General features: G+C 41.6%; 2 protein-coding genes across 2 annotated transcripts in view; one reads left to right on the forward strand and one right to left on the reverse strand.

Annotated features, from left to right (window-relative positions):
- The window catches only part of usp43a (ubiquitin specific peptidase 43a), a 149,023-nt gene that overhangs the window by 42,221 nt on the left and 78,968 nt on the right, over positions 1-27,834 (reverse strand). Inside the window, exons 6-9 of the mRNA XM_085354953.1 lie at positions 17,750-17,894; positions 6,859-7,024; positions 4,644-4,755; positions 472-575 (exon numbers count right to left, since the gene is read on the reverse strand). Of these exons, the coding sequence (XP_085211079.1) occupies positions 472-575; positions 4,644-4,755; positions 6,859-7,024; positions 17,750-17,894 (527 nt within the window). The remainder of the gene's footprint in view (positions 1-471; positions 576-4,643; positions 4,756-6,858; positions 7,025-17,749; positions 17,895-27,834) is intronic.
- LOC146630778 (uncharacterized) lies at positions 24,796-26,054 on the forward strand. The gene has a single exon (XM_085355369.1). The coding sequence runs from the start codon at positions 24,796-24,798 to the stop codon at positions 25,525-25,527; it is 732 nt and encodes a 243-aa protein (XP_085211495.1). The 3' UTR covers positions 25,528-26,054.

Consider the following 27,834-nt stretch of genomic DNA (forward strand, 5'->3'; position numbering starts at 1 on the left):
TTAGAGCACAACCAGTCTGAGATCTCACAAGAACGATGTGACTAACAGAAACAGGTATTTTGTCTTCATCGGCCCTAGCAGACTACCTCACGCGAACAATAACACAACATATAGTTTGACATCACAGAAGGAGACAATGGCATACACCTTCATCAAAGGGTTTGTCTTGCGATGTATAGAAAAAACGACATTTTTCAAAGTAGCCATGCATCTTTGTGCAGGTCCTGAATCTTAGCTGGAGATGTGGCTCTAGTTAGAAGTGATAATTCTAGTGGCACTGTGAGCAGTCCAGCAATACACAAGGCCTGACTTTGATGGAGAGATTGGCCACACCTAAATTAGCAGTCGTGCAGTGTAATGTTTAAAACTCAATAAATACATGGAAGAAGAAAAAATCAGCAGTCGTGGAACTATGATAACACCATGTATTCACATGTGTGTAGGTAGAGTGTAGGTGTAGGCGTGGTGTACCTGTCAACAGCAGGGTGGTACAGTGGCCTGCTGTCCTGTGGGGACAGGTAGCTGTAGGCTGCCGATCCTCCCACCACTCTGATCTTAAACAACGCTCCAGCATTCTAGAAGGAGAGAAAGTCACGCTATTTAACACAGCTGTGTCCCTAAAGAAGGACTACCTCAATAAATGTCATTTATGTGCATATAAAGCTGTAGACAAATATAATAAATTTGAGAGGTGATGACATTATGATTGCAGAATATATAATTGAGATACGAAAAAAAAAAAGTTGAAGGACATCTTTGTAGTTTGAAACTCTGATTTTCAGCCTGGGTGCTCAATGCCTTACAAAGCAATGTGTTTTTTTCTGTAGTATGATTTAATATAGGAGTGTGAATGTGAATATTTTCTAGTATGTTTCTTTGTTTCTTCTGTACAAAGCCAATAGGGATGATTTGTTCTCTCACATTTTATTTCCTCCCATCCTCTTGTTATAAAGGGCTGCTCCATTTCCTTTGCTTTATATTACTTTTTATCATTTTCTGTCATGAAAAAGGCTTCCAAATTGCAATATTAATACTTTTGTCGAGTGATCTTTTTACAGGCATTATGTGTTTCAAATAGGCCTTTCAACCCTTGTTTAGACTTTATGTTCTATGCATCCCTTCTCCCCAGATCTCATCCTTGTTGTGCAGGGCATCTCAACAAAAAGCCTCCATCAACTACTGACGGTGGGGGTCCTGTCACAATCTGCTACGTTTATCTGCGGCTATGCTATAAGAAGAGCTTATTGGTGTCTAACTACCCAAACACCTCAATTTAGTACACACACCTTTGCATTCATGTAAATTACATCCATTACATGAGAAATCTCACTCTGATTTACAATACTTGTTAAAGAGCGTGACAGAAGCAACAGTGCAAGAAAAGAGTGATCAAGTATAACATAATCTACAGGAATTTTGTAAAAAGACTTTTAAAAAGTATATATGTGTATATATACACATATATACAAATTGACAGAGACTAGAACATTTTTAATCACTTTGTCCTATTTTTGTTTCTCTTGTGGGACTTGGTTTTAAAATGTCTGTTAACTAAAATGCTCTGTAACTATAATAACCTAGTCTCTCTGTCAGTCCTTCCACCTTTCCACTCAAATAGAGAAAAATGTATTTCCAAATGGATTACACTCTTTGTTGCAAAGACATAAGGGTTCATTATGAGTCGGCTGCTCTTGGAGAACAGGAACTGCAGTCGAGCATAAAGAGAAAGAAATTAGTTGGTTAATAGGAGCCTAGAGCAGTAATGACAAAGGCACAGTCTCTTTCTTGTTGGTTTTATGAGGTCGAGCGAGCATGCGTTCAGACATCCTTGTCTGTCTGTTAAAGTATAATGAAGGAAAGTGGATGAGACACTTCACACTAATAAGTAATCACGCAGGACTAGTACAGTTTTTGAATGAGCGTTAGTGTTAAGCATTCATAATCTGCCTCACGGAGGCCAGCGACTCCAGTGAGGGAGACAGATGTTGGCATACTTTCCAAAAACCTGTGTAGACCAATTAAATGATTACCCTACAAGGAAATAAAAGATTTAAGGCTGAAAATATGAAGATGGGTGGAAGTTCAACTGGCTGCTCAAAAACTTTCATTTTTTTCTCTTTTCTTGTGTTCAGCTGAATATATGAAAGACTGTTACGTCCCTCTGCAGCTTCTAATCGTCTCTAATCACACCATAAAGAAAAAGATAGAAGGCCATATATTTGAATTCACTGTTCACTCAGTAATATTTGACATGAGAAGCTCAAAGATTCAAGAAAAAACAAACTCAGAGCCAAAAGCTCATTTTTAGCAGAAACAGCCGAATTATAAAAATGATAGAAATCCTCCAACATGGATTTACCATCAGGATAAAAGACTTAGGGAATTTTCTAAATATTCCCTAAAAAGGTCAGGCAACAAGCAGTAACGTGTGGTTTCCTTTTTATTCAAAGAGTTTTAGTAATTTAAAATTCAAATAATCTGAATTCTGCTCTCCCAGATTTTCAAAGAGTAAAAGAATTTATATGAATGTAATGTGCTAATATAAAGTTTAGACAGGTATGCCGGAGACAGAGGCAAAATTAATAACATTTTCTAAATAACCTGATAACCTTCAGAGAGTGAGCTGTGAAAGAAGAACTGGATTTTGACATGCGAGTCGGTGCATTTTCTTTTTTTGGACAAGCTGAGCTGTGTCTTGCTAAACAAACCTCTGGGTGGCACCAAAGCACTGTTTAATGATAATGAAAGGAGCATGACACTGGCAAAGAAACAGAGTTTTGTGTGGATCTTATGTATTATATTGCACAGAGATTACAGTAAAGCTGGTATTAGTTCTGTGGTTTCTTTTAAAATAACAGCAACAAAGCATCAGCAAGGCTTAATGGCCTTCACCCTTGGGATAGAAGTGGTCTTTACAGCTTAAAATATGAAAAAAATAAAATAAAATAACAACAAACAAACAAAAATCCACATAGGGGCGTTGGTGGTATATTTTTAAGAAGAATAAAGGGGAAGTAAGGACAACAAGAGGATGTTTTCATATCTGGCCAGACAGGTTTTGAAGAATTAACTATGAAACTAAGATAGCAATCAGTAAATACCAGACTTATGTTTCTCCTTCTTTTCCTCCGTAGTTCCTAATCAAATAGACAGCTGCATGATGAATGGGTGCTTACGTGCCACAAAAATATTTACCCAGTAGTGTTGAGCCACGGTTCATGGTTTGAACACGCATCGGCTGAATCGCAGCTTTTATCAAGATTAGCAGCACATACTGAGTGGACAGTAGAGCTAAAATCTTACATACAAAAATGGCCTTTTTTTGTGAAAAGCACCTTAAAAGATTTTAAAAGATTTAAAGACTCCTTTGAATGAAAATGGTAACAGATGGAGAAACAGGCTCTCTCAAAGTAGTATCATAACGTCCCATATGAAGAACGACATACGTCACTAAACTTGATGACAACCTCTTTGCAGCCAGCAAAAATCAGAAATTGCCTGGTCACTGCTCTAAATTTTTTCATATTCAGCAACTGATTGCTCGTAGTTTTGGCCACCAGCTGGTCAGCCCTTGGTGGAAGAGTGCAATGCCCTTAACCTGAGGGCGGCTGCTTTGGATCACAAGACGACTACACGTGTCATCTGGTGGAAGGCAATCCATCTCCAAACAATTACTGTCCAACTCACACTGGCTGCATTCACATTCAGACAGATTGGCAAAGGTGTGCAAATAATTGCCGTCTAATTTTAAAATGCAGACAGATTGCCAGCACGTTGCAATCAATCTGAGTCAATCTGCACCAATAAGCACAGCTCGTCTATGACACTTGTTTTTGCAATAAGGGACTCGACTCAACTCTCTTGCCATCTGGTTGTATTCTGGTTATATATCTATATAAATCAGTATTTGAGAAGAAATCTTTGAATTTCTGTTTAATTATGAATTTCTGTGGATGTAGGGTGAAACAGATTTGTGATTTTCACCAACTGCTTACAGTTAACTGCCGTATTATCACAAACACCGACCCCGTTCAACTGCAGCCTAATAGCAAAATAGCACTCGTTTTGAAGATGGCAACTGCCTGCCAGTTGCAGACCCGGTCCACGTCAACAGCTATTTCAAAGGCAACAAGTTTGTTGCACTTGGCTACAGTAATTTTGGTCGTCCTGCAGTCTCCAACCACTGTTTTCCCTAGTCTGACTGTAGAAGCTAGTAAGACTCATTGAATCTAATAACATATAAAGACTTAGGAACTCAATCTAACCTATAAATACACTCAACATGCTATAAAGGATCAGATTTGTAGTTTCTGCAGATTTATTATTAAATATTAATTCAATTCAGTTCAATGCATTATTTATGAAGTGGCAGTCATCTCAAGGTGCTTTACACAGCATCACAAAGACCCTACAATCATCAAAACAATGAAGGAAGAAAAAACTACGAGTTTTCATCTGCTTTAACCTTTGTCTGCTTTTCCATTAGCTCTAAATATGACTCAGACATATAACTGATCTCTCCACTGCGCTGCTATTTTAATCTGTTCTGTTAGAACCCAGAGTGTCCAGGACCACCTGAGCTGAAGCGCCAAGGACACAGAATAGAGTAGCTGACATGTTATTGGTTAGTGAGGGTGCATTACCTGAGCCTGAGATCCATTCAGCATCAGATAATAGAGCTTACTGAGGATGCTCTGATGCAGCTGGTCCCAGGAGATACTCCTGTCCTCAAGTATAAGAAATGGAGGCCCAAACCTGCGAGAGCAGAGCACAAGTGAGGACGGTAGAGCAGAGCAGAACAAAAGAGATTTGAGAGTAGGTTTTGCATTGAAAAGATAAATAAAAAATGATTGCTATTTATAATTAAGTATGTTGGCAAGTAATTAAGATTAGAAAACGTAGTCTAACCTGAATTCATTGAAACACTAAGTAAGTGAAAAGCAGCTGTAGGCTTATTAGGAATGTGTCAAACTATCAAATGTCAAGTGCATCAAGTTGTTACAGCCAGCTGTCTTGTACTGACATGTTGTCCAGGAACAAATAAGAAACCAGTCTGCATTTCAGCAATGCATCCATTAGAATTGGGTTCTTCCACCTATGTTAATCCAAAGCCTTGCATATAGTCCACATACAATTACAATAACACTTTAAGTTTTAAATGCATTTAAGACATTTACAGTATAAACACAAACACAGCAACAAAGTTCCCAATGCCTTGGCAGCTAACTGTTTTGAAGAAATATTGGTGCAACTCATTCAGTTGCTACACAACACAACAGTATGACAGCAACACCAAGCTTTTAATGTCGCAGCATCGTACTGGAGAAGACCTGTTTTTCCTCTCTTAAAACCTCCCCGCAGCACAAAGTGAGCTCAGAGTGATGAAATAATTTGGAGTCAAAGAACTTGAGTTGCCTTAACCTGAACGACCCTGAACGGGATCGTTTTGATTGCTACTGTGCGCCAGAGCATGATCTGTAGGCTGAATGGGAGCAAATCTTTACAAGCTTCATAATATCACAGTCTCAGAGGAGCAAAGCTGTTGAAGTTGCACATTTAAGCACAGATTTGGACTGTTCGGGTATCCACATGATTCTATTATAGTATGCAGCGAAATTCCACTATGGCATTTTAATTAGGAAATAATTAAACATCTGTAGATGTATTGCTTTTTCCAGATCATTTTGGGAATAGATGGCTGCACAGAGACACTCAGACATTTATTGTAGCCGCACAGACGAGTCAGGTGGCATGTGGACGGATGAGTCTTCAAATGTCAGACCCTGACATTATCAAGCCTTTCAGTAATGTCTCTACATGGATTTGTGGAGCTATAAGATCAAATCCCAAAGTGCACATGATGACTGAAACTAGATCACAGGAGAGTAAAATAAATCTGTCTTGCCTTGTGTCAATAAGAGGTTAGACTTATTGATCCCCTGTGGAGAGAGCGTTATAAATTGAAAAGTATTAATAACAGCGATGTGGATGCTTTTGTGCACTGTAAGCCCCATCCAATCTGCCTTTGCAAGGACTTGTTTTAGTAAAATAGTAACAGCAAAACATTCACGTGCAAGCCAATAAATCTTTGCTCAGTTTAAAGTAAGCTTGAAATTTGTCTTGGTCACATATCTTTTTATTTACCTTCTCAGTGACGATACTGTCAGGTAAACTTTATCAAAAGTTTGGATTCTTTGATTTGTAATGCTGTTCAGTAACTATGGGATGCTTAACCTCAAATAAATACAAGCATCCAATCAGCTTCTTCCATTGTTTCTTCCATCTGTGATGCTGCTGAAATCTAACATCAGATGCGGCACATTGCAGATACTAAGCAGTGACGAGCACATGGATCTAATTGATTTTTTTCACAGGTCAGAGGGTTTGATTTGACCACATTGTTTAACTTGGCCTCTAGTTTCAACACTATTGAGTTGAATGTATGTTTTAGCTGCACAAATCTAAAAAAATAAACCCCGTTGAGTCTGGGGAATTCACGTAACAGACATACAGGTCAAAGTCAAACAGGAGTTAGATGTTGATGCTGAAATAACACAGCAGGACTAAAGGAAAAGAATGAACGACAAAATCTATTTAAGACACAGCAGAGCAAGAGAAGTGTCTGCTTCTGTGTATGATCAAGGTCTAAAACACAGTCTGACTGCAGGATGGCACGTCCTTAAAATGCATAAAAGATATCTAGGTTACCTTAGATATCTTTACACTTGGTTCTTCTGTGCTCAAAAAGTTCTAGAAGAAGCCATGATTGTTAAATAAACTGCTTATCTGAGTTAAAGAGATGTACAAAAAAAATCAATACAAATTAAATGGATAATAATGACGATGACAACAGCTCACCTGACAGCTTGTGAGCCAGATCCTGCTGTGTTGCAGATGAGGAGGACGACCTTGGAGTTACCCTGGTTCAGATACTCAGAGGAGAGGGTGCCAGATGGAGGTAACCTCTGACCATCAGGTCCAGCCGTGAAGGCGTAGGGGGAGGAAGGGAGGCTGTGGTGATACCCTGACCATAACAGAGGAAGCAGGGAGAAATTGTTTAACACGGCACAATTACATTTGTCATGGTCTTTTTGAAGCTAGCTGTTCATATCACTGCGAATGCCGGGATAATCCATCAGCCAATCTTTCTCTCCTTCTAACTAAGTTGTGCTTCTTGGTGACAAATCATCAAAGCAATTGGCTACAGCTCACCAATGGATATGTGTTTCTTTTTATTGCTTCTTATCATATTATAATGCATGAAATCTCTGCGTCTGTTTCTTTGAACAATGAATGACAGGTTGGAGATGCCCAACCCTACACCCAAGACCCCACAATACTTAGAATCCTCCTTTTAAGGCGGAGACTTATTGCATACTACTTAAGGAGTCCACCCTTTTCTGATGAGAAACATGGCCTCGGGCTTGTTGGTGCTGATTCTCCTCTGATGTGAGTCAGAGATCATCGTTTGATTATGCCAAACACACTCAACCCCTTGGCCCCAAAATTCTCTCTATAAAGTTTTCAACAGGCCAAAGGGCAGAATATTGAGTGTCAAGAAACTGCTTATTATATTTTTACCAGCAACAAGCAACATCTCATGACAGGATCGCATCATTGGTTACTCTAACCCAAGTTGTGCCCAGTCTTAGGAACAACTGAAATGAACCAGGGATGAAAAAAAAAACCCAAAACAAAACATTGAGTTTGTGAATGAAAAACTGTTATGCAAAATCAACCATTTAATGTGACACGTTTACACTTTCTTCCAAAAGGATCTTTAAAAATCTCCATTATGGTAAAATTGTTCTTATTTACTCCAAGCAGCTGTAAAAGAAGCTGCATCTCATATCGCTCGCACTTACAAGACAAACACGCTGCTGTGATTAATGCTGAGTAATAGTGGAAGTTGACACAGAGGGTTCAACCTCTTGACTCCCAGGAAACATAAACTTTGACACTATCAGAGGATTTAATTAAACTGTGCTTGTTTGATCTCAACCATGCAATTAATCACTGCCATGTTTCAGCTTCAACTTTCAACAAACACACACGCGCACACATAAATGGTGGCAAAAGGACACACATTCATCACCTAAGTAGAAGTACAAATATTTGTTTTAAAGAATACTCTTGTAAAAGTTGAAGTACTAATTCAGTTTTTTTACTCAAGTAAAAGTGAAGTGCAGGCTCTGAAATGTACTAGTAGTATAACAGTAAAACGTATCGCGTTGGAGGACACTTCTACAAGCCATGTTTGTGCAAAGCTAAGTGAACTTCATGTCATATTAAATATGATAAGAAAATAATACCCGGGTCCTGTCATTTCTGTCTTACATTTTTCTCTACCTCTGAAACTGAGCTTCTCTTCTGTCTCTGGGAAATACAGAACCTGTACTTTTAGAGATACACATTGCTGTAGGGTCTTTACCTTATAACACTCAGTGCATTGTCATATGTTTTTGTGCTTTGGTGCTATATAAATAAAACTGAATTGAACACATTGTGTTACAAACTGCACAGCTACAGTTTGTGTGTTTGAAATTACTTGCCACGTTACTCTTGTTAATCTTTTTTATTGCACTATACAACTTAAACCCCTTGTTTAAGTTCTATAGTGCGATAAATGATGCATAAATTTGATGTTTAACTTAGTTTGAACATAACAGTGATGCAAAATAATCCCCTCAAATCCGTTAGACCTGAAGTAATGAACCTGTTATGAAAATGTAAGGAGCAAAGATATATACGTTTGAATGTAGAGAACAAAAGTTGTCTGAAAATTTAAATAGTCAAGTAAAATACAGATATATGAAAACTCTACAGGAACAAGGTTTTGTAGTTCTTTATTTCCCACCTCTTAATAAAAGAAATCTAAGGAAAGCAAGCGTGAATAGATGTAAAGCTGAGATAAAGTGCCACCAAAAAAGCGAGAAGGGAGACTAATAAGGCGTAAAAAAGAGCTCAGTGAAAGAACTTCTTTTTGAAACGAGAAAGGAAAAGTCTGCAAAAACACAACACATCTCCGACTTCTAATTCATGTCTAATTAAAAAAAATTATTTAAATCTGACGTATTCTAAAACAATTTTTAAGATGTTAAGAATTATTACTATCAAACAATTAGAGACAGAGGAACATATAACTCTTGCTTCTGAGAGGACCAGAGCAAAAAGCACTTTTAAAATCAGAAAGTAATATGTCCTGTGTGGCGAGCGGTATCATAACCGATATGTCCTGAGGACACTGGGAGAAATACCTGCCAGACTGTTATTCTCACACCTTCATCTATCCCTTATTGAGATGGATAGAGCAGACCCATGAAGTGAAAGAGGTTTTTGTGGAGTAGAAAGTGGGAGGAGTGGAAGGTATCAGAGTGGAAAAGAAAGGAGAGACTGTAAGAGTGTCCAGACCTAAAGGAAAGAACAGTCGTTTGTCATTTGTAAAGAGTGATTTCCAAGCAAAGCCTTCAGGTGTGAGAGACACTTGACGAGTGGAACACTGTATGCCTTCTCGTGTACGTACTGACTTATTTCTGATGTTATAGTAATAACGGGCACATAGAGAGAAAAAGTGAGGAAATGTGGGGAAAGAACAAGAGAATCAAACCAATAACTCCTTGTTTAAGATGCCAGGGTGTACGTGGTATCATTCTCATTGCCAACCGGCTATCAGGTCGACCCACAGTAAGCTATTTGTTGTTGTTATTGCAACAATGTCATGGCTGCTGTAAAATTCTCCTTGTAATCTGCTCTTTGTAATTAAAAGATAAACCCTGAGACTGGATGCAACTGAACTAAGTGGAAAAGAGATACAAAAAAGAGGATTATGAGGTGAAAGAAACAAAAACAGAAACAGAAACTGCTCTTGGGAATGGAGGTGGTGTGTACGGCAACATTAATTAAACAACTCAGTCCTGCAGAAGACTCCTCCGGCATTCATTCTCGTCTTAACTCGCCATCCTTTAATTTTTCCTTTTTTTTTTTCTTATCTTATCCTCTCTCACTGGTACTCTATTTATCATTGTCAGTATCTATTTTCCTTTCTTTCCCTAAAAAGTCTCCATCATCTGAATGTTAGGGATGAATCAGCCCTCAGCTACAAAGAAGAGTCAGGTAATGAAGGATAGCAAAAGTGGTAATTGCCACATCAGGAGATTATTGAGAGTTTTTTAGACCTGTGAGATGGGTGAAGGACAGATTGTTACACCTGGGAGGACAAAGCAGTCTTTTATAAAGTATGTTACTCTTCCTTACTGTAAGCTTTAACACAGCCTAGCTGCAGTTTGCTTTCATGCAGACATATGCAAGCTTCAACTTTCACATCAAAGTCTGGAAAGCCAATGCTAAATAATGGTATCTGGCTACAGTGTGGTTTGTAGCTGGTGAACACAAATATCTTTAAGATGGTTAAGATGGCATTTAAAAGTGAAAGCCTACAGTGCTGCTTCTAGTATCGACAGAGGATTTGAGTCAGCATTTGCTGGAAATGTGCCCTTGATCATCCCATTACTTTGCAAAATTCAATTCACAGATGAAATGTTTCAGACAAAAGTCAATTAGGAAACACTTCTGCTCATTGCTGAAGTGTAAAAATAAGGTTGTGTGAACACTCCGGCACATAAATGATGAGAAAAGACACTCCTTCCAAGCAGTGCGGGAGCCAGATCAGGGACACGCGTCAGCACAATCCACATACCCGACCAAAAATATCCAGGTGAACCCGCTACCTTACAGTCTTGAGCAAATCTGAGGTCTTGGCAGCAAACACTCATCTGACCACACAATGGCTCAGATGAGAGCAAAGCACCTGAGCCTCATGCCAAGAGCAAAATTACAGATTAGGCAAGCTGCACAGAAGGAACTGAACACACCTGATGCTGCCCTATTTTTTCCTCTCTTCTCTATGTTCCTTCCCTTAAATGCATCCATTTAACCGTCTGTCATATACAGCAGGAAGGCACAACGTTGTGTCAAGAGTGGTCACCGCACAAACCCTATTAAGAGGAACAACACATGCAGACAGTAAAGAGGACGGTATATGAAACGGTGCAGTCGGAGCACAGTCTGCTGCACAAACTTCGTGATGACATAATTTCCAAATCGCCCAAAGTATCTTTTTCTGCATTTTGTCCTGTTAAGCACTGTTCTGCTAATCTTAATCTTATTCTACACTCACCAGCCACTTCATTAATTTAACCTCGCTAGTAGCAGGCTGGACCCTCTTTAAAATGCCTTAATTTTTGTCGTGCAGATTCAACAAGGTGCTGGAAACATTCCTCAAAGACCATGTTGAAATCGTGGCGTCAGTCAGTTGATAAAGGTTTATCAGCTGCACATCTATGACGCAAATGGTCAGGAACAATACTCAGGTGAGTATGACAAGAAAATATCCATCTCCCACTCTATTACACTGCCGCCACCAGTCTGAATCGCTGATACAAGGTAGCATGGATTCATGTTTTTATTTTGGTTACACCAAACTGTCTCAGCAGAAATTGAGACTCATGAGAGCGGCCAACGTTTTTCCAGTCTTCTGTTGTCCAATTTTGCTGAGCCCGTGTCAATTTCAGTCTCGGTTTTTGTTCTTAGCTGACAGGAGTGGCACCCGGTACGGTCTTCTGCTGGACGTGTTCTGCATTCAGAGATGCTCTTCTGCATACTCTGGCAATAACGAGCGGTTATTTGAATCACTGTTGTCTTCCTATCAGCTTGAAGCAGTCTGGCCACTGTCTGACGATGCCAGAAGTCTTTTCTATTTTCTCATTTTGGACCTTTCTCTGTAAACCCCAGAGATAGTTGTGTTCATCTAAATGCCTAAATGCACTGAGTTGCTGCCATGTGAACGGGAATATCAACAAATCAAACAACATGGGAGAGCCCTCTTTTGTAAAACATCTATAAAAGTGGAACATAAACAGAAGACTTTTTTTCTGCCCTGCTGACTGGTTACTTAAACATAATTAAGATGTGTTCTGAGCTCATCGTACACTAGATGTTTCAACATGCTTGTGGAAAGATGAAGCATTCAAGCCACCATTTATGCACTGTTTGTGTTCTTCTTAATAAGGCTGCTGAGATGACAGTAGCTCTTATTTCCCACATGAGTTAAGAACACTTTCCAGAGGCAGTTGTGGTGATCAGGGCAGTGACTGTAGACACATGAAATTTCTTTTTGCCTCCATTCTCTTCAGGTTATTTTACATGATGAATTCTATTGGAGGGCCACGAGTTCCCTGATGAATCTTCCTGGAATATATTTGCTTTTCTGCACTTAGTTCGCTTTAGGCGGCATGTAACTGTCTTAATGGAACTGGAAGGAATATGTACTTGGCAGCATTTCATTTGCATGTGTGATGTCTTTGTCTCAGTGCGAGTCTATTTATGTATGTGTTCATAAGCACATACATCTCAGCTCTGCACACGCACAATAATTTGTCTCATCATATCAAAATTATAGTTAATACTTAATCATAGTAGACAAATTTAAACGGCGCACACCATTTGAAACAATTTGAAACTTTATTTTATGTTCATTTGTTTATACTAGTTTTATTTTTATATTATACAAAGTTGAAATTCCATTTTCATTCAGAGTAGAAGGAAGTCACCATTAGTAGAGTTATCAGTCATTTATTTTTTTTAAAGCTGCATCTGTTTACTTTATTGTCTCTTTCTGTCTTGACTTTTTAATGTACCATTTGCTCGGCCCAATTAAATATTGTCTAATAAATACTGATATTGTTGGATTTTCAATCTAATGTGCCGACCACATAAATAAGACCAGTGTGTATAATCCAGGGGATGCTCTCTTTAATAAAGCCCAGCTGGACAGCCATAGTGCAACACTTGCCGCCCTGCACCTAGCTCAAACCTGGACCTACTCTCTCCCTTTCCCATCACTCTATTTATGTGCAAATTGCCCAGACTGTTAAGGCTGAAATAGGACGATATTGTGGCGCTTTAGACCTAATTGATTTTTCAATGTTTTCTACCGAGAGGCCTCCTGCTGCTGCAAAACCTCATTACTGTACTATGGAGCAGTTTTAATTCAATATACCCCAGAACGTTTACAGATAAAGTTAAACAAAATCCAGCCCAGCACATTCGTGCACACAGCCAGAAAGAAATCCTTCTCAAACCGCTCTCCACTAAACTTGGTTACTTTTCTTGATGTTGAAATTTAGGCTCTCTATCCCTTTTTTTTTGTCTTGCTGTTACATGAAGGGCTATTCATTATTCATATATTTATAATGATGATAGAGGAGAGAGAGCTTTTGGGCCTTTGTACCTTCATCATTAGCATCCTAATTACCCTTGTTTTCCCACAAAGAGGAAATGTGGGGAGGGGGAAAATGTTGGAAAAGGACAAGAAAGGAGTCAGTGGCTAATGGAGCCTATTCAAAAACAAGTTATTTGCCAAAAAAACCCCTAAAAATATCACACCTTCATATTCATTTTTTTCCACCCAGAGAAACTTCTTAGTAGCCACTCAGGTGGGTAAACCTAACTGTGAAACAGCTGATCCGTCACTTTCGTCCAGACTAAAATATCTGAACAAGTGTTAAAATATTGTCTCCAAATTTTGCGCAGAGACTCTCCCAGAGCCTTCCAGTGTGTCTGCAGACTCTTATTCTGTTCACATTTCGTTCAGACCTAAAATAGAAAACATGGTTAGAGAATTATCTTTCTCACATTTGTAAAGCAGCAAGGTTGGCATAGCAAATATATAATTTTCTGTGTTGCAGAGGTAAAGAAGAAAATAATCATCTGTGTTTCTGACTGCACGTTGAGAATCTGCTGTGCGGTAATTTGCCTTATTAAGTGTTTATTCTGTGCCACTGTGTGCTGTGAAAGCACATTTTCAGTCCACGTTTGCTTGCCTTGCTTCCACCATGAAAAGGTAGCACTATTCTGAGCTGCACCATATAACTTTGCTATAAGTCATCCTACAGCTGTCAGAAGCACGACCGCGAGATAGAGACTCCTGAGAATACATCATATAGGTAACTGCGTTTATGCCTGTGCAAATTTGTATGTGTCAGTATTTTAGTAAAACATAAGCAATAACATAAGTGCTGCAAAGATTTCTGCCAACTGAAACAAATTAGTCAAGAAAATGAGACATGAAATAAGGTTTTTGAGCCTTTGCACTGCTGGTTTCACATTTAATAACCTTGGCAATAAAGTCTATACTCTGTGACAATTACTGTCGGTGTACAAATCCAATTTGGTCACAGATGATCTGGGAAAATTAGCTGCTCTTACGTGCCACAAAACGGTTTTGTTTATCATTTCTGTAAATCAAAGATTAAACCTGAAGGGATGGGACATGCTTGTAGTGTCTATTTCATCATGAACACATGCATTAGTAAGGCTGATCATCTACCACAACTCACTCACAATCTCATAAATAAATTATTTTTCAATTTTGTACCAAGTCCCTAAAACTATTGTTTTTCTGCTCCTACTCCTGCCTGGTGAGATCTGATCCCAATTAAAGTAACTGATAAAAGTGGAATTCATACATGAACCAAACATGAGCCAAACTAATTTGCATCTCTTGGAAGGAAACAAATCTCGGACCTCCGGGGGAGGTTGTTATGTGAGTAAGCTATTCATTGCATTCAGTCCTAAAGGCTTTCTATACAGTCATCTGTTTGCTTCTCGCTGGGCTTCACATTCCCACACAAACTGCAAAACAAACTACATGACAGACAGCAGCAATATCAGAGCTCTGCTCAAAATAATGAATAACTAAATAAATAAAAAAAATGTGGCTTGCGTGAAAAGATCCTGTATAAAATTACACCCCATTTCCCTCAGAGCAATCCCTGCTATTTCATTTGAGTATGACTTTCTTCTTTCTTCTTCTCCAGCAATACCTACTGGTTAAAAATCCACATGAGTCCTGTTGAGCAATTTTGCTACCTGCACTCCCCTTCACCCTTTCTCTTAGCGAGCTCCATATCTGCATATGTATCAACACTTGCCACTGGAGCTGAATGATAATCTGAGATCTCAACATAATATAAAATATCTTTCTTTTAACTTTTTTATTTAGTTGTAACGCTGTTTGTTTAAGTTTCGATAAGCCACGAACAACAGTACGGTTTAATTCTCGAAGGTTATGCCTCCTGTGATGAAGATTAATGTCCTTTGCACCAGCAGCTCGACTTGAAACACTCCACACCTTCCCTCTGTGCTTCAGATAATAAAATTTAATTACTCTCCAAATAAAAGCTGCCCTGTATTATTAATGTAAAAATACTTTTTCTAACAACTGACAAGAAGAAATTAAAGATCCATATATCATCTGTTATATCCACAATGTCATGCCGAGGTCTACATGGCAATGAGTGTGTAAATTAATGCAATACATGCTAAGACTCTCCTGTGATTATGAGGCGTGGCAATTTATCATTTTCATCTGATGTTCACAAGAACAAAAGTCACTTTGACACAGAATAATTATGTGTGATTCATTACAGATGCATGCCTGCATATATAGGTTTGTACTTAGTGTAGTGCTTCACCTCAAGGGTCATATAGTGTAAGTCTAATAGATTAATCAATTGACTTCTACAGTAGTGCTGTGTGTGACTTTGTTGTGTAGTAAAACCTTTAGATTTCCATAAAATAATAGATTTCAGAGTGAAAACTTTAGGTTTTAAAGTTAGACTGAAGGAGTCCGGGAAATAACCTAATGTCCTCAGAAGGGATGGAAACGTGTGAATGTGTTTTTGACAAACGTTTGTGTTCCTATGCAAGTGTGAGTGAAAACACACTGTATGCCTGCGCCCTCTCCCAGTATTGTGACATTGTTTTGACTGCGAAGTGACAATACAAAGGCCTCCTGTTGAGAAAGTGAAGAGTCTTAATTTTTCATGAGCACTTTGAGCTCTGAAATAAATTATTGATGTCATTCTTTTTCCAGGGGTAACAAAATCTCTCATAACGGCTTTGTTGTTGGTTAACTAGAAGCTGTTCTCTTAAAGTAAGTTGTGGGGTCAGTGGCAGGTGCTGGTTTTAAGTCCGGAGTTGTCTTTTTCGGGGTGAGGTGCTGCGACTGAGAAGGGCAAGCTTGGCTGTGCCACATGACCAGTGAAGTGAGGATGCACCTTTGCAAAGATGTTCTGAGAAAACTGAAGAAAAAAAAGTTTATTTCAGAGTTGGTGAGTGTGACACCTCAGGATAGTAGATCCTGAGGTGTCACACCTCGGGCTTCTAGCTTCAGAGACTCAAGGTGTTTTCACACATAGACTGCATCTCTGAACTTTTGTACATGCTATACATCATTCAACAGAGGTGCACATGAAAATGCAAAAGTCATATCGAATATTAGCTACTCTTTAACCTGCCAGTTCATTAATACAAATGTGATCCCAGATTCCACCAATAGGTGAGAAGCACAACTAATATTCCCCTGTGATCTCTGTTTGTGAATGAGTTTCCTGCCTCCTACGTGCCCTGTCCAGGCAGCTTCCTTACCTAAACCCCATATAGTACTTCCACTAGCATCTAGAGTGGATTACTTCTTGCTGTGTGCTACAAGGACAACTGCGGGAATCATCCTAAGCAAGAAGCGCTTCGAGAGCGCAAACCTGCAGCAGCTCGCTCTCTGTGCAGAATTTAATTTGAAGGGAACATGCAAACGCTACCAAAGACATCAACTAATTCTGATAAAACCTAACAGAAAATGGCTTTAGAAATTGACTAATGAAATGTGCACATGGGAAAATGCTTTATGGTTTTTTCACCACTTCTCCGTACAAATCAAACAGATGAAAGCGGCACAAGACATTATTTGCTCTCAGCCTCACCTAAGATGTGCATTTAGAAGCTTCAAATGTCGATGAAACGAGTTTTAGGAGATGAGTAATCTCTGACTCAGCTTTCTACCTGCAACTCCTTTATGAGACAGAGACATTCCTTGAGGAGACTGCTTATATTTTTTAGCCTTTCTTGGAAGGAAAAAAAAAAAAAAAAAAAAAATAATAATAATAATGGATTGCATTTATATAGCGCTTTTCGAGAACCTCAAAGCACTTTACAATTCCACTATTCATTCACACACTGGTGGAGGCAAGCTACAATTGTAGCCACAGCTGCTCTGGGGCAGACTGACAGAAGCGAGGCTGCCATATCGTGCCATCGGCCCCTCTGGCCATCACCAGTAGGCGGTAGGTGAAGTGTCTTGCCCAAGGACACAACGACCGAGACTGCAAGCAAGAATGGGTGATCAAGAATATAAAAAGCCCCTCTCTTAAGTGTTACCTTAAATGACAAGAGAGAATTTGTTCTTGCCATGATCTGCGACACTCAACATCCTAGGTACAATAATTTAATTTATGTGCGAACAAAAAGATACGACAAAACTCAAAGTTTCTATTTGAATTATGTTGCCGTTCAGACGTGACATGTAATTTCATTTGTTTAGGTGCTATCATGCATAGAGAAACAGAATGAAAGGAAGAATACAAAACACCCTGCGGACAGTGACCCTCTCCTCAACACAGTAAAGTTTCAGCTTTTGAAAAACACGGTGGTTAATGAAACATGAGGACTCGATGGAAGTGAAAAACGGTTACAAGTGTAAGTGCGAATTAGTGTGAATAAAAGTTAATCAAAAGGACCGAGGGAGGCTGACAAAAAGAAAATTGGAAATGAAGAAAAAAAGATAAATTGCCAAACGAGTGTGGGAAGTCAGTGTCTGCAGCGCCTTTGATGGACAGCCTGTTGCCATGGTTACCTGAGTGTTGTGCGGAGCCTCCACGACTGGAGAGTGAAGGAGCCTGGAAGGCATAGACAACATCGCTATCAGCAATTGCAGTCAGGTCGTCTTCATCTGAGAAGGAACGCTGGAACCCCGTGGAATACAACTCCACCAGGATGACCTAGAGAGACGGCACGAGAGAGAAAGATTACCCATGTTTGTTTCTACAAACGTGCCTCATGCAGTGCTTGCACAGCTCGTTTCTTTCGGTTTCCTGCAAGAATGTTTCGGACCTGAAAATAAAGGAATAAACACACACACTGAGTAACACTGCTGATCAGGTACAGAGAGAGATTACACTTTGTGACTAAAACATCAGGACAAACCGTGACGATACAAGCATCTGCAAAGGGGCTATAATTAGTAAAATGTGTTTTCAGCGATGTGTATTTCCTAGTTCAATGTTCAGGAGCTTGAATGACACTGCAACTCACCTTTGTGACTGTTTTATGGATTTAATCACTGAAGTACAAACTGGATAGTTAGTTGTGGTTGGATGAGCCACATGATTGTAGCTTACTTAGCTTGACTCCTGCCAAGAACCTTTAACATGTGAGATTTTCTATGTCTTGTTGCTCGTATCTAACCATGCATGCAGTAAAGAGTGTCATGACACTTACTGCTGACAGAGCAAAATGATGATGATGAAGTGCCTGAAGTCTAAATACAGTACTCAGTTAAATATGTACACTTTTTCTTTTTTTAATTTAGTCCCAACAAACAACATGTTAAAAACCCCCACAAAAGACTGATGATCCTGTGAAATAATTTATGAACCAACAGAGTTGTTATTGCTTTTTAATATAAATCATTTTTATTTTATTTGTGTTTATTCAACATTTAAAAACACCGTAAAACACCAGTTTCACGTCTTTGTGGCATCATGGTAACTGTACATTTTTCCGCACAGAGCAGTGCTATCTTAAATCACGTGATCACATGACATGGCAAGATGATGTCCAATCAAAATCAAAATATTGCGATGATCATATACCTGACAGATGAATAACTGCTTCAATAGGAGAATTTCTGTTGACAACATGTCACTCCACAGTCATCAAATACAGGCAAACACCAAAGAGGCGCCTCTGTTGCGCGATGCAAAAAGCATAACAAATACTCAGTGATGCACAGCTCAAAGCAGTCCTTGAAATCGTACAGCTGCTGTGATGCAGTGAGTGATGTGTGTGTCGATTTATTCTCAGCCCAGCACCTGCCGATACTTTGGTGTGGATGCCTGTGTATTTTTTCCCATGTTATTCCAGGTGGCAGTGCAGTGGTTAGAAATGTAACCTCACAACAAGAAGGTCCTGGGTTTGAATCCAAAGGGGTGCCTTTCTGTGTGGAGTTTCCATGTTTTCCTGTATTGACTCTCTTCGGGTACTCCAGCTTCCACAGTCCAAAGAGATGCATGGGGTTAGGTTAAGTGGTGAATTACCTAACCCCATGCATTACCTGTAGGTGTAAATGTTTGGCTTCCTCTATGTGTCAGCCCTGCAATAATCTGTATATGTTTATCTGATCTGCCATTCAGTCACCAGGCTTTCACATAGCTAACACAGAAGACAACACAGATTTTTAATGAAGCAAAATCTTTACTGTGTGAAGTGTGTTTCTGAAGTATTATTGGCTTTTTCAATCCCTAAAAGCTGTTGGACTACTAACAAGAACTAGTGGGAGTTTTGCTGCCCTACACCATCAAGGGCCGGTGAAGAGTGTCATTACTGCTCAGCGCGCCAGAATGAGGTGAAGAAGACACCCTCAAAAAAGGACTAAGCTGAAGCCATAATGTGAAATTTATACTTCACCAGAAGCATTTTTAAAAAGCACTTTTCAGTTTTACAAGAAAAAAGACTAAGGATAGGGGCTAATTACTCGATCTGTTGAATCCAGCTCAACTAAATGTCCTCAACCATCCCACTGCTATTAAAGAGGAGTGCATCTGATTCAGTTTCTTGTCAGTGTCTCACACAAAGTAAACGAGGCACTCGCTGCTAAAAAACAAACAGCACTTTCATGTTTAACTCATATTAATGGTACTTTTTTTCTTTTTGGAAAGCAAACTTTAGATATGGAGCGTCTTTCTGGCTTCATCCTTCCCATGTCTGTCTTGCACAGTGTACATTGTATATTTTCTCATGATGTCTAACAAGTTTAATTGCATGGATGGGACTGACACTGAGCCATATTACAGGGAATAATCCTCGAAATGGAGGCAGCTGCACTGGACAAAAAAAGAGGGAATAATTGCCTGCATGTTAATCTAAGCACTTTGAATCCCCTCTGAATGGGAATCCATCTGTCTTTAAATTTCTTTTTGTCAAAACCACAGAAATGATCACAGTGTTACAATTTTACTTTATTTTATTTCATTTTGTATTTACTTTGTCTTCATCTGTTATAGTTCAGCTGTTCTGCCCTTTGTCTGCAATTCTTTTGTATAGCTTGATGGGCTTATTGTGTAAGTTCTAGTGTATAAAGGTTGATGTACACCAAACCGCACCAATAAAAAATATATGAAAATATATTTGTGCAACAGTTAAGATAACTCATACTTGGATACATACACATTAGAAATACAATAAACGGAACTCTCCACTCGGTATGGATTGGTCAGACCACACCCATCTCCAGTATCTTGTGGTGCAACCGCACTTACAAAATCAACCAACAAGCTGACAAATAGTACACAATGTGAGTGTATTGCATTTCACTTCTGTCTTGATGAGGACTGTTTGAGTGTGTGCTGCTCGCTTGCTGCTACGGACCCAGCTTCAGCAAAGCCAACAACATTCATCATCTGTTTCAGGACAGGGCAATGACTGATGAACACACACCTCTGGAACTTTTCCTTTGACATTTTTACCTATTGGTGACATTCAGCTGGAAGTGTGTGCATTTAGTCAAGCGTACAGATGCACTCAGCTAGAGAAATGGCTTCTGCTTACTATTTTACTCATTAACCCTATGATTAGAAGCAAAACACAAAACATCCTGTTTTGTGTTTGTGTTGTTCACTATACCGTTGCTACAAAATTATTTGGGGGATATTGCTAATCATACATGTTATTAAAACAAAAGCAGAGCATCTTCCCCACATTTGAGGCCATGGACGCCACAAACTTCCTATTTTTGGAAAAGGGCAACAGAGGACAGGGAAGGCTTGCTGGGGGAGGAAGTATTTCTACCTATTTCTACCTACAATGTAAAAGAAATGTGACAGATAGGTTGAATAATCAATCCATGGCAGAAGGAGGACTCTTTAAAGAACTCATCCATGGCAGGCATACACTGTTTCAGTTAGCTGAAATGATCAAACATTCTCTCACTCTTTCTGTTTGATTAAGGTATAATGTATTGTTACGGTGTGCCATGATGTGAATTTAAAACTTGTCTTAAATATTAAAAAACGTCATTAGCACTGTGACTTTTGAAATTATAAAATACAGCAGTAGTTGAGCTAATAATTAAAAAATAAATTATGAAGCAGTTGCAGCGAACAACACATTTAATTGACATTAAATTCAGCATTAAATGTTCAAATGAGAGTTCTTAGAACAGGATATAAGATTTTAGAAATGCTGCTTTGACTCCACTGTCTTTGTGTGTCTTTCTGACCTCATCCGCTCACGTGTCTGGTGGGAGGGACTAAGACACGTGGACAGGAGTCAAAGACAAAAATTAAATATTTGCAACTTGGGAAATAAAAAAGAGGCATGTTCTAGTTTTACTTTCTACTCTTTTCCCTCCTTTGTAATTGTGTGCCCCGTTTGTCCTTTGTCTGTTTACCTTGTGAGTTTATTTTTCTGTGTTCCTGTGTGTATTGTTGTATACCCAGTGCCTACGTTATCACATTTGGCTTAGTTTTTTTTCTTTGTTACTTCCTTTGAACTTTCTGAGAACCGTTGCAATCCTTTTTTTAAAATAAAACCTTGCTTTTTGTTCCTCTCACTGAGTTCTTGGATTCACCTCGGAACTGATCACAATCACTTAAAGATATTTTTAAGCAACCTAATAATCTGTACAATATGAATACAATAGCAGCTAAAAGTCTCAAAAGTGGGTCCAGTACAGGTTATCTTTCTTTTCTTTTGTTTTTTTCTCAGCTTGGGTAGAGAAGGAGACTTATTGCTCCAGCGAGCAAGCACTCCAGCGGGTGGTGAAAGAAGCTGGCAGAATTATTGGAACAAGTCTGCCAGAGATCAGTAATATCTTCCCCACTCGCTGTCTGAGGAGGGTGCACAGTATCCTGCGGGACCAACATCACCCTGCGCGCCACATTTTCCATCTGCTGCCCTCAGGGAGAAGGTACAGGTCTATACAGGCCAGAACATCCAGACTGGCCAACTGTCACGGCTGGGGCGGCAGTCGTGTGGAGGGTGAGAAAGGAGGATCCAATAGCAGACAATGGCGGAGGTGCAAGTGGGTTTTATTTACAGTGCAGAAAACCAAGGTGTGGACAGAACCGAACATAAACCTAAACTGGGAAAACTAATGCAAAATGGAGGACACGAGGCGAGGGGCAGAGAGACACGAAGAAACATGGAACAGAGCAGACTACACGAGAGGTTCACAGAGAAACGCAGACGACGCCACGAGGAGCACAGGCAGACACCAACTATAAATACACACACCAGGTAATCAGGAAATGGCACACAGGAGGGGACACAGCTGGAACTAATGGGCATAACGAGGCAGACCTACAAAGTAAAACAGGAAACCCTAGACACATGGAACCAGACAAGACATTGAACTAAACAGACAGATTCACAAACAGATGGGGTGACATCATAGACAGAGGCACAGACGCAGACTCAAAGGCAGACTGAATATAACACATAGAACTCAAACCATCATCATCAACTAGAAAGTGAATACAAACTAAAAGCGCTGGGTCACTGACCCAGGACCATGACAGTACCCCCCCCCCTCAAGGGCTGGCTCCAGGCAGCCCAACAGAAACACAAAACCCGCCCAAAACAAAACAGAAAACGACCCAACCAGGGCGGGCGGAGGGGGCCCAGGACGGAGGGACAGAGTCCAAAAAGACCCAGATGGCCAAGTTCAGGAGGCCGACCATGCGAATGGCAGCGGGGCAGGTCCGGATGCCGGCCACGCAGTAGGCAGTGGCGCGGAAACAGTTCTGGGGGCCGGCTGTGCGGACGGCAACAGCGGCGTGGAAACAAGTCTGGGGGCCGGCTGTGCGGACGGCAACAGCGGCGTGGAAACAAGTCTGGGGGCCGGCTGTGCGGACGGCAACAGCGGCGTGGAAACAAGTCTGGGGGCCGGCTGTGCGGACGGCAACAGCGGCGTGGAAACAAGTCCGGAGGCCGGCCACGCGGAAGGCAGTGGCGGCGTTCAGGAGGGCGTCCACGGTGGCGGAGATGCCCAACAGGCGGCCAGGCAGATGACCGACGATGTGGAGGTGGTAGTAGGGGACCTGAAGGCTGCGTGGCCCCTGCAGCCCCAGGTGAAGCGGAGGCTGGACCAGACGAGGCTGAAGCAGAGGCCGGACCAGACGAGGCTGAAGCAGAGGCCGGACCAGACGAGGCTGAAGCAGATGCAGAGGCCGGACCAGACGAGGCTGAAGCAGATGCAGAGGCCGGACCAGACGAGGCTGAAGCAGAAGCGGAGGCCGGACCAGGCAAAGCAGCTGATGAGGATGCTGAAGCTGGACCAGGCAAAGCAGCTGATGAGGCCGAAGCATGCGCTGGACCAGGCGACGCTGAGGATGCTGAATCCGGACCAGGCGACGGCGTGGAGGATGCAGCAGAGGCCGGGCCAGGCAACGGCGTGGAGGATGCAGACGGAGGCGCTGCAGCAGGTGGCGGCATGGATGAAACTGCTGCTGCAAGCGTGGATGAGGCTGCTGGTGGAGCAGCTGGTGGCTGGACGGGCTCCTCGGGCCCCCCAGCTGACGAGGCAGAAGGCTGGACGGGCTCCTCGGGCCCCCCAGCAAAAACAGTCTCAGAACCAGTGGGCACTGGAGCCCCTGGCACACACAGAACAGAACCAGCAGGTGCGGAGACCTCTGGCAGGGACGCAACAGGACCAGCAGGCACACGGGCCTCTGGCAGGAACGCAACAGGACCAGCAGGCACACGGGCCTCTGGCAGGGACAGAACAGAACCAGCAGGCGCGGGGACCTCTGGCAGGGACAGAACAGAACCAGCAGGCACACGGGCCTCTGGCAGGGACAGAACAGAACCAGTAGGCACACGGGCCTCTGGCAGGAACAGATCAGAACCAGTAGGCACACGGGCCTCTGGCAGGAACAGATCGGATTGCGGCTGCGCGGAGCACCGACCCTGCTCAGGCAGCGACAGCCGGGTGCAGTCCTGAGCTGGGTTCTTAGCCTCCAGGGGTCCAGAGTCAGCTGAGGGCTGTAACTTAGCTTCTGGTGAGGCCCTGGAGCAAGTAACAGTCTCTAGACTAGCCAGCTGTTGAGGGACGATTGCATTTTTAACGTGCTTGACTCTCTGCGAATAATGCGAGTAGTAATACGATGGCACCTATCCAAGATGGCGGCCATCGTACGATGGCACCTATCCAAGATGGCGGCCGGTTTCGTGCGTGTGCGCATGCGCGTTCAGTAATACGATGGCACCTATCCAAGATGGCGGCCGGTTTCGTGCGTGTGCGCATGCGCGTTCAGTAATACGATGGCACCTATCCAAGATGGCGGCCAACCAAACCGGTTTGACCAGTTTCGTGTGTGTGTGCGCATGCGCGTTCAGGTGTTCTTACCCTCTGGGCGGGAACGACTCCTCCTAGTGGGATGTGCTAGGTTGTATGGGTATAAAAGCGATCCTTTCACATTCTAAGAGCATCACCGCCACGGTCTGAGGAGCACCGACACATCGCGCTAAGGATCCCCGACGCATCGACCTAGAGCACCGACACATTGCGCTAAGGATCCCCGACGCATCGACCTAGAGCACCGACACATTGCGCTAAGGATCCCCGACGCATCGACCTAGAGCACCGACACATTGCGCTAAGGATACCCGACGCATCGACCTATGGAGCTCGGAATGACACCCAGCCAGGACATCGCCCATGCCACAGGCACTCTAGGTATGTCTTCAGGAGTATGCAGTCGGGGTCCTCAACGTAAAAAGCAACGCTGTGGAAACGCCGCAGATGGAACTGTATTCAAGTTAGAATATCGAGGCGTCGAAGGGTATGTGTATGCCATTAAATATACCGAAGGGACAGTTGTGCTTAGTGTAGATTGTGGTGAGGGATTGTTTTGGGGGGAAGCCCAAGTCATGTCTACTAAAAACTGGAAGCTCTTCCGCACCGTAGTGTGTGCGGACCTGGACAATGTGGGTTTCCCAGAGCTGCTGTATGTTTCCCAGTGGAACAGTGCATCAGGCCCTGAGCTTTACAGGGTTGAGGCTGATCGTTTCAATCGCAACCCCGACGACTTTATTTTTCTCAGTGTATGTGATGACAGGGATAGTCTTATTGCTTCCAGAGGGCTTGAAAACTGGAGGTTAAATCCATACCCTCTAAACCTCGAAGAGCGCACAAGATGGTTTAAGGACTTGTTTTTTATACAGTGGTGCGACTGGAGAGGTTTGTCGCGTCTGTTTAGCCAGATTGATGACGCGATCAAGAGGGACAGACTCAACACTGCGTACGAGAGTATTAGAAAGCGCCTTGTTTTTGACGATCTGGCGAGTTGTCCGAAGACTGGTTTGCCTGGTACCCTGTGTAAACCTAAAATCATAAGACCTTCCGACAGCTAAACAATAAACTGGTAGGTTTAATGTGCGGGTGTGTGGGGTTGAGTGTGTATCTATGTGACAAATTAAGAGCTTGTGGTTTTCATTTTACAGAGAATGACACGCCCTCGTGGGACCTGTTGGAGTCACCATCAACAGAGCTGCTAATCCCGACCCTCCAGACTCCACCACCCTCACCACAATGCTCGCAGGACCCCCTCATATCAGACCTGTGGGATGAAACTGTAATCGACATCAAACTCGCAACTCTCCACCTGTTAATGTTGGCTTTGAATGAGTTTATACAAGAGACATGTTACGGATGCCAAACAGGCCACCCCAGTCAGGTGCAACACAGCTGCTTGCAGGAATTGTCTGAGTATTTCTTCGACACCTACTATGATGATGTGATGATAAGGCTCCAGACTGACCGATTCATCCCTGCCATCCGGCTGTTTGTACGCTCATCCACTGCAGATGGGTCTGGAACACAAATCCGCAGAGTTGCAGAACACATCATGTGTGAACTGAGATCAGAGCGATATATAGTATGCGCCATTAATGACAACATTGGGCACCTGCTAGATGCAAGTACTTGCGCCCGCCGTGTTAAACCAGCCATGCTCCGCATGATTGGAAACTACTGGGCTGGGTTACATCTGGTTTAATGTGGGGTGTCCAAGTATCCATTGTCTGTGATTGTGTCTTTGTGAAAATTAAATAAAAAGACTTGTTAACATCAACATCATAGTCATTTGTGGTTTGTAAATCATGGAAAGCACATTGCATAAAATATATCACGATCCAGCCCATCCTGCGGGGTTAGCCAGTTTAAATAAGCTACGTATAGCGGCAGGGGAGGCATCAGGTGTAACACCTCCACTATCTCAGGTCAAACATTATTTAGAACAAGACGACACCTACACACTCCATAAACCTGCGAGGATCCATTTCCCCAGAAATAGAGTATTGGTGACAGGGGTCGACAAACAGTTTCAAGCCGATCTGGTTGACATGTGTGAATATGTGACAGATAATGATAATGTGAGATATCTGCTAACATGTATAGATGTATTCTCAAAATACGCATGGGTTAGATGCCTAACAAACAAGACAGGGTCTGTTGTATCAGCTGCTTTTGAAGATATACTTAGTGAGGGTAGGATCCCTGTGAAACTACAAACAGATGAAGGCAAAGAGTTTTATAATGCAACCTTTAAACAGCTAATGAAGCGATATAATATCAAGCATTTCTCAACAGCTAGCGAGGTTAAATGCAGTATTGTCGAGAGATTCAATCGTAGCTTCAAGGGTAGAATGTGGAAGTACTTAACATCAGCCAACTCCCGGAGATATGTAGATATCATACCAGATCTCACACAAGCATATAACAATGCTTATCACAGATCTATCCAAATGGCTCCGGCAGAGGTGAATAAGGATAATGAGAAGTCGGTCTTCAACGCGCTGTACAAAACGAGGCCTCAGAGGGAACTGCGCTTTAAATTTAATATCGGTGACACTGTACGAATATCAAAACTGAGAGGAAAGTTTCGAAAAGGATACGAGCAGACCTACACCGATGAGATTTTCACAGTCAAGGAACGTATAGGGAGACAGCCCCCAGTGTACAGACTAGTGGATCTAGCAGGAGAGGTATTGAAAGGGTCATTTTATGAGCCTGAGATACAACGTGTGGTTGTTGATGAAAACAAAACATTTAAAATTGAAAACATATTGGCTAGAAAAAAAGTGGGTCGGAAAAAGCAGGTGCTAGTGAAATGGCTAGGATGGCCCAACAGCTTTAATTCGTGGATTCCAGAAAAAGACATCGTTGAGGCGTAATTAACTCAGATGACGCAGCTCTACACACATTCATTCAACACTGAGCATAGACTGAGAAAGCATGAATAAAAAGAACAACAATGCAGGCTTCTATGTAAGCCTCTTCTCGAATGCTTCATCACATGTTTACCCAGGTAATAAGATATCTAATTTTAGAACAAAGCTAGCAAAACCTATTGTTTTGGATCAGCCATATGAGGTCGCTGTTATAGAGATACAGTACCCACGCATATGGCGGACTTTTCCACAATCAGATTCGGAAGTGGAAATTCATGACCCCGTCAAAGACGGAACCATAGCCATAACCATGATCGAACTGTCTGTGGGCCATTATGCATCTGTGGAACAGATAATAAAAGAATTTAATTTTAAATGTCAACAGCACCAAACCACTGGAGACATTAAAATGCAGTACAACGCCGTTAGTAACCATGCCTGTGTTATGGGGCCTAGGGGGACTATTCTCACATTTAGAGGGAGACTGGC

Source organism: Diplotaxodon limnothrissa, linkage group LG6 (genome assembly GCF_057381915.1).
Source record: "Diplotaxodon limnothrissa isolate DT_005_m linkage group LG6, D_limnothrissa_male_GT1.1, whole genome shotgun sequence".
Lineage (NCBI taxonomy): Eukaryota > Metazoa > Chordata > Actinopteri > Cichliformes > Cichlidae > Diplotaxodon > Diplotaxodon limnothrissa.